The 13,085-nt window shown below is 38.8% G+C and overlaps 1 protein-coding gene across 8 annotated transcripts in view; it reads left to right on the top strand.

Moving 5' to 3' along the window:
* The first annotated feature begins 2,663 nt into the window (after positions 1 to 2,663).
* PIEZO2 (piezo type mechanosensitive ion channel component 2) overlaps positions 2,664 to 13,085 on the top strand; it is a 241,310-nt gene continuing 230,888 nt past the window's right edge. For all 8 annotated transcript variants that reach the window (XM_072152250.1, XM_072152257.1, XM_072152253.1 and 5 more), the window contains exon 1: positions 2,664 to 3,060. In XM_072152250.1, the coding sequence (XP_072008351.1) occupies positions 2,997 to 3,060 (64 nt within the window). In that variant the 5' untranslated portion in view covers positions 2,664 to 2,996. The remainder of the gene's footprint in view (positions 3,061 to 13,085) is intronic.

The following is a 13,085-nucleotide window of genomic DNA, read 5'->3' as shown; positions in this document are numbered from 1 at the left end:
TGCGATATTATATCAGGCAGAGGGAAAAGTGAAATGTATAAGAGGGGGAGGAGGAAACATTGTAATATCTTGTGAAGCTACAGCACGGGGGCTATGGTAACAACACCCTTCCCCCGGACCCGATCTGGCAGATTTTAGAAGGAAGGAGACTGTGGATAACAAATATAAAAAGATTACCACAGTCAAGGTGGCTGGATATATGGAGGTAGCCACAGCACATGCCCCCAGTAGATAGGCAGTCACAGCAACTGTCCCCCCAGTAGATAGGAAGCCTCAGCACATTCCTCCCCAGTAGATAGGAAGCCTCAGCACATTCCTCCCCAGTAGATAGGTAGCTACAGCACATGCCCTGTAGTAGATAGGTAGCCACAGCACATGCCCCCCCCAGTAAATAGGCAGTCCCCGCACATGCACCCACAGGACATTCCATCCCAGTACATGGGCAGTCCGCACACATGCCCCCCAGTAGATAGGTAGCCACAGCACATGCCTCCCAGTAGATAGGTAGCCACAGCACATCTCCCACACTAGATAGTTAGCCATAGCACATGTCCCGCAGTAGCTAGGTAGCCACAGCACATCTCCCCTACAAGATAATTAGCCACAACACATGCCCCCAGTAGATAGGTAGCTATAGTACATGTCCCACAGAAGATAGGTAGCCACAGGACATGCCCTTCCAGTACATAGGCAGTCCCCACACATGTCACACATGCAGCCATAGCAAATGCCCCCTGTAGATAGGTAGCCACAGCACATTCCTCCAGTTGAAAGGTAGCCACAGCACATACCCCCAGTATATAGGTAGCAACAGCAAAGCAAAAAAACCCAAACTCCTCTCTATGACCCCGGCGCCATTACCTAAGCAATTACTGCAGTGACGGTGCCTAGGTTGCACAAAGGACACAGGCAGCAGTAACATCACTGCCCACATCCAGTGATATCATAGATACACATATCAACAATCGCTATTGAGGGACGAGAGTCGACGGCAGCTCGGGTCCTATATAGTGTAAGTTAGTAAGTCTGGATAAAGCCTAGTAAAACTTATACCATGAGACATCATCTGTGTTAGAGGAAGCATCTTATAGTGATCTGTCAATTATGACACAAAGAAAGCTTTTAAGTTATATAAAGTGAAAAACTATAATTTCAGATAGAGGCTTCACAATCCTGGTCCTCAATTAAATACCAATGATTTATGGAGTGTAATAATTTGTTTGAAGAATTAAACTATTGGGTGTAAATTGGAGAGAATAAAGTTTACTTTGAACATTTGCAACATTTTATTTATTATGTTTCTCTCCTTGCAACATCATCATATTGCTGACAAGGCTGATACCAAACCTTCTCTTCCTGATTGGGTAGAAGGCCTGGGTCTAAAATTCCCATTGGTTGCTAGATGTGCTAGTACAAGGCAGGGTCAGCAAAGTTTCATTGAGGTGGTGATGTGTGACACAGAGAGGAGTCGGTAAGGCTTGACAGTGCAGTGTCTTGAGGAGTGGCTCTGGCAATCCAAAAACCCAGCACAGTTACACAGTGACATTGCAGCATCCCTCAGAGCTTCTGGACCACAATGATACACAACAGCATCTAGGATGAATTATCTGACCATTTTGCCACTTAGCAGCGGGTCCTCCTGGGGATAGAAGATGGTGAACATCTGATGTCTCTGTGACTGGGGCCCCATAGCTTTTCTGGAATATAAGAAGCGCTAATGTTGCATGGACACATATAACAATAGAAATATGAATAGAGAACTACTTCTGTTATTTTACTTTGTAATGGGAAAACATGATTCCTTCTTCCAATAAGAAGAGCAAGAAAACCTTGTCAAAGCAAGAAAGGCTACAGAGGAGTGAGATCAGAGACCTTCTGCCTGGGATTTAATGTCCTGGAGATGCAAGGACACTGCTTATAGCTGGCTCCCAAGCAATGCTTAAAGGCGTTAGCTGTGCCCTTGGATGGACATAAAGGTTATGGGTATTTAGCAGCTGGCGCAGTGCTTTTTGCTTTCATTTGATCTTGCCAATAGTTTTATAAAACATCCTTGAAGTGATGGCATCGCAAGTCATGTGTGGACTCATCTTCCGATTACTTCTCCCGCTTTGCCTTGTTGTAGGTGAGTAATATGCTCTGTACCCAGAACACAACATATCTCCATGTTCGCCCAGGTTCATGTAGTCTGGTTCTTCTGAATATGTGGACTGCCCGGTATAGATGCTGAAGTGAAGTTATACATTCTGTGTTCAGCAATACGTAACTTGACTTTAATATGTAAATATATTTATCTGAGCTGAAAGTGTGCTGCTCTTAGTATTTCTGGGGGGGGGGGGGGGGGTTCGGTTCCATGCTATTTTATAGAAAAATCAACCTCTTTTACAGAAAATCACAAAGAGGCAAACAAACTCAGCGCTAGTACATCTAATGATGATAGAAAATCATGTGTATTTATCCAAAAAATGTTTAACAATAAATACTCCTTTATAAAAAACTAATTCTTAGAATGTATAGACCTCAGTTAGAAGAGGCTTCTGAGGTAACATAAGCCCACAGTAGGCTGTGTAGAGGGAGCTTTTGTACTGCTGGGGTGTAAAGTGTTAAAGTTTGGAGGTGGGGACTCTATCCCCTGACAGACTGGGAGGATAGGGTCAGGACAGCAGAGGAGAGAGGCACGGTGCGCACTCCAGCTCCTAAATCTTCCTCACAGAGCTCCTCACTGCCAGGTCGCCTGTACCCATGCTGCATGTGGCCGGGGGAGTGAGGCTGCTGCCACCCAGTGCAGTCTCCTTACTTCCACAACGCACCCAGACTGCAGGATGCTGCTGCCGGAGTGAAGCTGAGTGTGAGGAGGAGTGCGGGGGGACATGCTCCTCACTTACCCGCTGCTGAATACCCCATATGCCTTGACCGGATTGAGGGAATTAGCTGGCGCCTAGTTGTACTTCTTGCGTTTTTTTCATCCTGGTCACCTGTATGAAAACGTCCCAAAAGCAATGGCATCAGAGACGGTGTGCGGGCTCATCTTCAGGCTGTTGCTGCCAGTCTGCCTGCTTGTGGGTGAGTACAGCTTCATTACTCCCGGGTCACATTAGATTAGAGATAAACACTGCGATATTCTGCTGCGTCTATGAGGCGAGACAGACGCACCAAAAAAGTAGTGTCTAAAGTTTTTACATATGTAGACCTTAAAAACTTTTTCAAGTTCAGTCAGTCAGTTTGCGACACCCTCATAAAACATTCTAGAACGTTTTCACATAAGCAAAAGTGTCCCAAACATGCGACAACAAAGAAATGTCATCCATTGGACATATTCCTCGCACTGAGGGACGTTTTATTGAACAAGTCAAAGAATAGTAACACAGTTGTATATACATATATTTCTGCCTTGTACATCCATCATGATTAGGCTCTGTATTGTATATAATGTAGCACCACATCATTGTGAGGTAAATCTTGTCACCTAGCAGATAATGTCACTTTATTTACATGGTGCTTGTCATTGAGGTCAGATATTGAGGTTATAAGGGGAAATGCAGTTTACCGTTTCCTTAGTAGTTATCTCTCCCAAATCATCGCCTCCATTCACTACTCAAGATAAATGACTTTAGTGTTAGGTACAGAAGATATGGCTCCAGGCTGTGTCCTCACACTGTGTACTACAGTATTTCCTGCAGCACCATTCCTAAGATGACATATCTACTATGTGTATATGTGCGTTTGCATATGATGTATTTATACATTGTATAGATAGCTTATCAGCTGCTTATTTACATTGGTTTTTTGATACTACTGTATACATTGTCAATGACGCTGCCCTCGTTAAAATAAAATCACATTTCAGGCATATTTAAACCTTTTGCAATCTACTTCACCGCCATTGTTCCTCATGCCCAGCTATAAGTGGGTTCAATGTCTTAGAGTCTGGCTATGACTTCTTCCCTAATCTTACAGACTTGCAGAGTTTTGCTATGAGTCATTATAAGCAATGTAACAACTTTTACCACACTTTCCAGCAAGTAAAAACTGAATAAATGGATCCAGACAAGTGATTAGCAGTTATTCTCAGGAACATTAATATTTCACTAATGCTCTCAATGGTTTGAGGATATGCACACAGTAATGTTTCTGCACCCGGCTACACAATGGAAAGCTATGGAATATTCAGGAGAGGCTTGTGTAATTGCTTCTCTTGTTTTATAGCGCAATACCACTCATAATAATGATATGCTCAGTCATTTCCTAAATTATACAATAATGAATGAACATGTGTATATGGGGGTTCCTGTTTAACACAATCAGCTGATGGCCTGTGTATAGGATATGACTTGTTTTAATATGATTTCTTTAGGAATAGAGCTAGAAATATAGCTGTATGATAAATCATTAATTTTTATGTCAGTCCAGTTCGTACTAATGTATTCTGGTTTTCATGATCCAGAGGAACACAAAAAATAACATTTAAGTAGATGTTATGTTCACATGCAATACCTTTTGTGCAAAAATGTTCATGTCCATGGATTTCTGTCTACTGTATTCAGAAAGAAAAGGAATCACAGAAATGTATGCAATAAATATACAGTCCCATATGCAACTTTTCCCTAAGGGTTGATTTATAGTAATCCCCCCTCATCTGCAATGATAGAAATCAGTAAGACCAAGGCCAAAGCAAATTAAGGTCACATTCACACCGCAGTATTCTGATCAGTATTTTGCATCAGTGTTTCTAAGCCAAATCCAGTTAAGTGGATCTTACATTGGAGAAATACATTGGTAATATACCTGTTCTGTGTTTTGGACCAATTTCCAAATTTGGCTTCCAAATTCTGATGTTTGAATACCACTACAAATTAAGGTCACATTCACACCCCAGTATTCTGATCACTATTTTGCATCAGTGTTTCTAAGCCAAATCCGGTTAAGTGGATCTTATAGTGGAGAAATATATTGGTAATATAACTCTTTTGTGTTTTGGATCCATTTCCAAATTTGGCTTCCAAATTCTGATTTTGAATACTGCAATTTAAAACTGACCTAACCCAGAAAACCATTGTAGTACCTTATATTCATTCACCTCACTGCTACGGTATATAGGTATATAGTGTACAAGTGCAGCATTTGTGGTATATGAAATCAAAGGTTAGATTTGCTGAATGAAGCGTCTGTATGAATCTGCTATCTGTAATCATGTTGCTATTCAGATTCTCAACAGTGAGGTCTTTTTTCACATGTCTACTTTCCCTGTCCATTAACTTTATCCTATATTACATTTTTCTGACACTAGATGTGTTAGTGATTTATGAGTAACATACAATAGAGTCATGAATTGTTAATGGAGAGTACGTTTTGGTACTGGGTGTGCTATTCTTCTGTTTGTTTGCCGAGATCAACATCTGTAATGTAGCTCCAGGCTATGTGTGGTCCGGAAGGTTCTGGTTTGCATGATGTCTACAAGTTTTCTAAATTGAAGATCATGTCTACTCCCTCCATTCTTTATTTATAGCTTTATTTTTCTTGATAGTTCTTTCATCAGTATTAGGAAAATAGGTCTTGATTCCTGCATATATCAAACTACTTGTCAGAACTATTAAGTAGTAAGTTGAACTACTATAGTTTTTGGATAGAAAACTTCATCCCATTCCTGTTTTGAGTTATGACCTATTTAATCCTTTACTAATTCTTGCAGCATTCTGTAGACTGACACCTATCTGTGAAGCTTCCTGCAATGCTTGTTGCTGTAACATGGTGACAATGTTATTTTACGTAAATACAATTACTGTAGTTACTGTAAGACAATGTGGTTTTGTATATTTATATGATTTATATAGTAGTAGTTTAAGTAGATTTGTATATTTCCATCTAGATGTTTAAATGGAACATTTAAACCCCATAAAATTGGTTACAATAAGCCAAACTGACACAGTCATACGTCTTAATCATTTGATACAGCATTAATCAGGTTTACTGAGATCTCCAGCTAGAACCTGAAAATGAAGTAACAGTATGACTCCCCATCATGCTTTACTAGGGATTTGAAGTATGCACCCTGGACCCCTGTAATTGTGACTTTGAGGGAAATGCCATACAATGAGTTGAATATTTGCCATACAATGCTGACTATTTACAATGCATACACTATATATGTGTACATGTAAAAATAAAAAGAAAAAAAATCTATATATGTGTGTAGAGCTGCAACATACATCACAATAATATCAATCCTTGATTTTGTAATGTGTCTTAAAACTTGTCTTTTAACATTTTATATTTCCATGATTCCGCTATAGTCAGTCTAAAGAACTTTACACAAGCCTGCCTTAGCAATCATGCCTTATTATCCTGTCAATGAATTGCCAGACTCATTTTCACCTATATAGAGGTGTGACACCAAATGCTTATTCCAGTATTGTAAGAAGAAGATACCAACTCCCTGAAGCATCAGCTCCATGGCCTGAAATATGTGTCTGGACAATGTGCTGTGTTGGTGCCTGCAGCTGATAGTAGTGTATTTACCCCTCCCTGAGAGCTGTCTCCTCCTTCTCATCAGTCAGGGTGTAGCTTCAAGATAAGACTGCAAAGGAGTTAACTGTATGGAGACTGTTACAGTAAACAAAATATATTGTACAAAGGCTTTGTGTCTACTGTGCATCTTATAGAATTTTCTAACACTCCCTAACAGTGTGTAAGACTTGAGTACTTAATAAACAAAAAAGCTAGCCATAGATGCAGTTTTATCTTTGGTACCAAATCAGGTCTTACTGTGGAAATCCCCACCCTTGGCCAGAACATGTATTGTCCATAGTAGAAAATGTTCCAGTCCATTATGTGGGCCTAGATACGTACCCCACCATGACAAGATCTGCATGGAGTTAATATATCATCTATGTTATTTCATAGATTTTTTTTTAAAACCCTGCTAATACTATAGGTTAATAATCTTCCTATGAAGTTGGCTTTAGTGTGTATTGGAAAATTGTTTTGTGTTCCCGATTGGAGACAGGGTAATTTACTATAGGTGTATGAAGCATGCGGCAGTCACCGCTTAATAAACAGCAGCTGATTAGGTGGAGTAGGAGCAGGGGGAATGCACCCACAGCAACAGCCTGTTTTAGGCCTCTTCCACACTAGCGTTGCGTTTCACGTCAGGGTGCAATGCGTGAAAAACTGACGTTTTTGGCTGCGTTTTTGTTCCATTTTTCCTTGGAGTAATTAGCGTTTTTGCGTTTTTCACGCGCGTGTTGTTAGCGTTTTTTTTGCGTTTTCGGCGCATTTTTCACGCGCGAGTCAATGGGAGAATCGAGCATTTTTCAAAGGGACCATGGTTTGGGATTAAAATGGGTTATTTAATTAAAAAATAATGTCTTCTGATAAGTTGCAAACATCTGCGATCTATTCTTCACTGTTCCCCGTGCATATTATCTCCCGACAAGTTAGCAGATGTGAAGAACAGTGAAGAATAGAATAAAAACAGTGAACACATTGAACACAGTGAACACAGGATCATTTAAGAGAAAAACACAGTGCAGAACACAGTGCAGAATAGATTACAGATGTTCGGCACATCTGCTTACTTGTCGGGAGATACGCGCGGCAAGGTGCGCCCAAAATAGCATGTGAAGAACAATATATATGTGTGTGAAGAACAAATTGCAGATGTTTAAATACATCTGCAATGTGTTCTTCACACATATATATTGTTCTTCACATGCTATTTTGGGCGCACCGTTCCGCGCGTATCTCCCGACAAGTAAGCAGATGTGCCGAACATCTGTAATCTATTCTGCACTGTGTTCTGCACTGTGTTTTTCTCTTAAATGATCCTGTGTTCACTGTGTTCACTGTTTTTATTCTATTCTTCACTGTTCTTCATTGTGTTTTTTTAATTAAATGATCGTTCGCGAGCAGGGGAAATACTGTTATTCTGGTCACCTAGCAACCCTTACGTTTAAAACGCATTGCACTCGCATTGCACTTGCAATGTTCGCGAGTGCAATGCGTTTTTGATACGTCCCCATAGACTTGAATGGGGCATGAAAAACGCGCGTGAAACGCAAAAATAGAGCATGCTGCGATTTTGACGCGCGTGCAAACGAACGCAAGCACGCGCGTGAAAAACAACGCTAATGAAGAAAGAGCCATTGAATACAATGGGACAGAGTGCAATGCAAGTTCTGCGCGTCAAATGCACGCGCAGAACTCGCGCGTGAAAAACGCCAGTGTAGAAGGGGCTTTACGCTATAAAAGTGCATTGTCTGGCTTCTAGATTATTTATTAAAGGATTTTGGCCACTGCACAATGTGCGCCTAATTTATTATCTGTCAGCACCACAAATTAGCTTCTTTTCTGACACTAATGGCGTTATACCAAGTACCAAGTTCTATTTCACCTTTATGAATGTGGAGTCATTTCAGACATTTTCGGCCGTGCGCCAATTTATTCAGCCAGTTTGACACAATAAAGAAGTCTATTACAGCACACAAAAAAAGGACCATGCAACACAAATAATAAATGACCCCCATAGACTGGTGTGACAGAAGGCAATTTCGGTTCTGCACAGAGGAATAGGGAATTAATAAATACACAAATAAATTAAAATGCAATATTTTAGTTTGTGTTTGGTGAACAAGTTCCTATAATATTTGCCCTGAGACCTATTTGTCTAAGACTGACTAATATTGCAAGATGTTGGGCCATTTAGAAAGGGGCTTATTTCTATTGAAAGTATAAAAAAAAGTCTTATCTGTTATTTGTGTTGTATTGTTGATAGGAAACAAATTGTATAGCTAAGTTTTCAGATGCTTTGATAATGTCTGCAGTATTTATTGATCCATAGGATGTATTTCTAGTTATTTTACATCATGAGCTTTTTGCTGCAGTTACTAATTTCACAAAGTTGAATGCTGTTTTTTTTATCTCTGTTCACATGCCTTGTGAACTTAGCATACGGGATGGAGAGATTTGGTGGTAATACATATATTTTGCAAGGTCAGCTCAGGTCATGTTGCTGTATAAGTGCTTTGAAGAATTTATGTAAGTGTTAGTGATGGAATGAAATCAAGCGCCATTTACATTGTGTATGTGTCACGGTTGTGTTTCCGTTGCGTCTGCATAACGTTTGTGTTTACCATTGCGTTTACATTTACATGGCGTTTACACTGCGATTCTGTTTCCATTGCGTGTACATCACATTCACATTACAATTTGTAATATTGCGTTTTTATAAACACTGTGTAAATGCAATGTTAACTGCATATTAGCAGAATGTTAACACAATGCCCCACCTTTATTAAAGCGTCACCTAAAGGGACGTGTTAGTGCTTAGGTGGAGTTTGCGGCAAATTTATTACTGATGTGCGCCACTGTATGAACACAGCATCTAGATGAGCACAGAGAGATCACTGCCACTGATTGGACGGTATTAGAGGAGATTAGCATAACACACGCCCCCAGCTCCAGGCCCTCCTTTGACAGAGGACAGATTAAAATGGTCAGATAAAGGAACCAATCTCTCCGCAACCGTGGGGCCTAGAAAGAAAATTTAAAGAGCCCCAGAATCTATGTAGCAGCCCCCACAGAATGTTTTGCTAATCTCTACATGTTTAAGTTGTTGAAAGGTCTTCTTTAAGTAATATGAAGCCAGGTGTGCTTATTTTACAGTCTATGAGCTTTCTAAGACCTAAGAAAGAAAATATAAATCATGTCACATGTTTCCCATTTTAGAATGACTTCTCACATCATTTATTTCAATTGTAAACTTGTTCATTTCATGTTTTTTGAAAGTCAAAAGTGTTTTCTCCAAGCTGAAAACATAATATGATTTATTGCGCAGTTCTTGGAAAACAGCCCCTGATGAACAGCTGATCTGTCATTCCGCATATTTTTGCCTTTGGCTAAGTTAATATCTATGCTAAAGGTTGTAGATAGATGCACTTTTCCTGGAGTTTCTGTTGTACCCACGGGAGAGTGTCATCATCACCTTTCCAGAAACTCCAGGAAAAGTGCATCTATCTACTATTTTTGGTCGGGGTCTACACCGAAGAATACACTCCCTAGTGGCAGCGCTACAACGTATATTCTTTCATGCATATATGAGTTGTGCCATCAGCACAACTCCACAAGGTGAGCATAATAGCCCACACTCCTTATATTTAAACAACTGTAAAAAGTTAATCTGCACATAGAGCGCCCCTTGGGAGAGATTGAAATCTTTTGGGTACCATTGGGAATCCATAATGCTTTCCTTTAGGGGGCTTCAATAATTTTATCTCTCCTGTAATGGAGGAGAGCATCTAAAACCTCCAACAATGTGAGTTTGGTTTAATGGTAATCGGCTATTTCACAGTTTTCCTGTATTCCAAGTATTCTTGTTTGGATTCTGCACCTGAATCTCAGATCCACATTGTGAATAAATGCGGTATATCTATCAATTTGTATTCCGGTTTTCAGGGTCCTATAATACTACTTTTGTTGGATGAAATGTTTTACTTTGTTACTGACATAAGGGATGTCCCTGCCAGTGACATGATTCTTATAGTCATTCATGTAAGAACTATTCCTAACATGTTTGTGAGCATATGTCATAGTCATATAATTGTACAAATATGAGGATTATTATCACCTGAAGAATGTCAAAATTGCTAAATGTATGTGCATTCTTCTGTGCTCTTATGTGTATAGGCATAAGAATGTATAAAAAAGCAGGGGTCGTTCATATGAAAATGCGGGAGGGACAAAATATACAACACTGCCCCCTATCTAACAAAAATAAGCTTTCTCCCCAGTGGAGAACTAATAATGTATTTGCTTGTAGCGGAGGTGTATGGTAGGAAGCTACTTAATAGGCTTGTATTCACTATGTACTATGAAATGTGGAACCATGAAATGCAGAAACATGTAATACCCATGTCCTGCGATATATTCAGTGGGGTCTTCCATTTACATAATTTGTTAGTTGTAGCAAGTTAAATAATTGGCTATTTTTACCAAACATTGTACATTACATATGTTTGGTAAAGTGTGTGATGAGATAACAAAACATTACAAAAACATTTCATGTATGGCAGATATTGCATAGTACAGAAAAAGGAAAGCAAAACTGCTGCTAATAGCTGCCCTAATGGAGCGAAACATTGCTGAAATATCAAAACAGTTATACTTAAAAGTATAATGTAACACTGCTTCCTTCACAATCCTTCCTTCAAACAGTAAGTGTTAAACATATGAAAATTCTGACCTAGACACCAGCCCATCCCTGGCCAAAGTTTCAAGCCCACGTCAGTTCTTTCCAAACCTTACCTACGGTATATCTTCCCACTCGGTATAAAAGGAAAAACCTTTTAATTTTGATAAGAACACGATTGGCAACAGAGCAAATAATATATTCTACTAAAATTCATCAAGCCACAATATAAGAAAAATTACTTATTCCAAGCTGCAGGATCCTTGTGATAAATGGACATGGGTTCTTAAACTTGATCTTAAACTTGTAGCAACTGTATATTAAGTGGAGAGTAGCAGTAGTTATGTAACATAACAGGCCACCTAAAAGTGAGACGGGATCAAAAGCATAGTTAGCAAAAGGAAAGCATGCAAAGTCACAAAGATCTATTCATCGGTGACGCACTTAACAGCACGTCAAGGAGTCTTTTTTTGTTTGATGAAAAGAAACATTTGCCTATTTTTTTATGACTACAGTTTTTTCAAACTCCAAAATTTTGACATCATTCTGCCATGCACATACCATGGATGCCATCTCCTTAAAAAAATCATGCTGCAAAGTAGCTGTCACTGAAAGCAATTCAAGGTTGACTTTGTGTTGGTTATTTCATTACAAAGTTTCATACATTAAACCTTCTTTTATCTATCAAATGCAGTGTATTTTCCATTTTTTACAGTATGCGGTCCTTTGTTACACTGTGACACTGTTTTCTGTTCACATGACTCAATGACTCAAATGAATCCTAGAAATTTTAAAATACAATTCTGTTATAAATTCTTTTAGAATGGTTTTCTTTTTAAACATTGCAGGGAAGGACTGATTTGTTAACTGTATGCCACAGAAGGAAAAAGTGCTTGTTGAATATTTCTTTAATATTTAATGTTATTGTGTCCTTTTAAAAGGCAATAATAACAGCAAGACTTCAATGTGTCTATGTTTGTGCAGAGATCAATGAAAATAGCTTGTTTTACATGAGATTAAAAATTTGAGTTCTCTCGAAATGTACCTGCAAGTTTGAACATACAAGCTTGTGTAGCAAATACTGTATACTTTCAAGGATCAACTATAATATACATTGAGTTCATAGAAAAGAATTATTCATGGACATCACTTCTGAATAACTTTGTAGATCCCAATTTGTGTCGGGTTATACTCGAGTATATACGGTACCCACAACAGTACAGTAACACAGTGGAGGGAGGACACTCACGTTTCTTACAGCTCCAATACTGATAGTATTTATACAGAAAGTATATTGGAAAATTGTATAACTTTTCATTATACAAACAACCATAGTTTTCATAGTCTGATAAAATACTACTGTGTAACATATTGTACTACACTTTATGCATACCTCCCAACATTTGTGAAAACGAAAGAGGGACAAAATGGCGGCACGCGGCGATCCCCCTAAGCCACACCCCCAATCACTCCCAGGCCACGCCCCAAATTTTAGCCATATTAAAATAATAAAAATCATCTCAATAAAAAAAAAAAAAAATTATCCTCATTGGGATTTGAACCCAGAACCTGCAGTGTCCATGTACAATAATAACACAGCGCCTCAACCAACTGAGCTATAGCCTCAGTGATTAACAAGGTGGAGAATTTTGGTAACTAAGAACTATGACTATATACTGCCTTGGTATATAGGGAGGGATCTTCTCAGATTATTGTAATTATTGAGACTATTATTATTATTATGGAGATTATTATTATTATTATTGAGATGATTATTATTATTTTTACCATTATTAATAATCATCTCCATAATAATAAAAATAATAAAATTTATAATAATAATAGTCTCAATAATTACAATAATAACCTCTGAGAAGATCCATCTCTATATATCAGTGCATTAGTC

The sequence above is a fragment of the Engystomops pustulosus genome, chromosome 5 (genome assembly GCF_040894005.1).
Source record: "Engystomops pustulosus chromosome 5, aEngPut4.maternal, whole genome shotgun sequence".
NCBI lineage: Eukaryota > Metazoa > Chordata > Amphibia > Anura > Leptodactylidae > Engystomops > Engystomops pustulosus.
The sequence above is the reverse complement of the archived record's forward strand: the minus strand, read 5'-3'. Positions and strand labels throughout refer to the sequence as shown.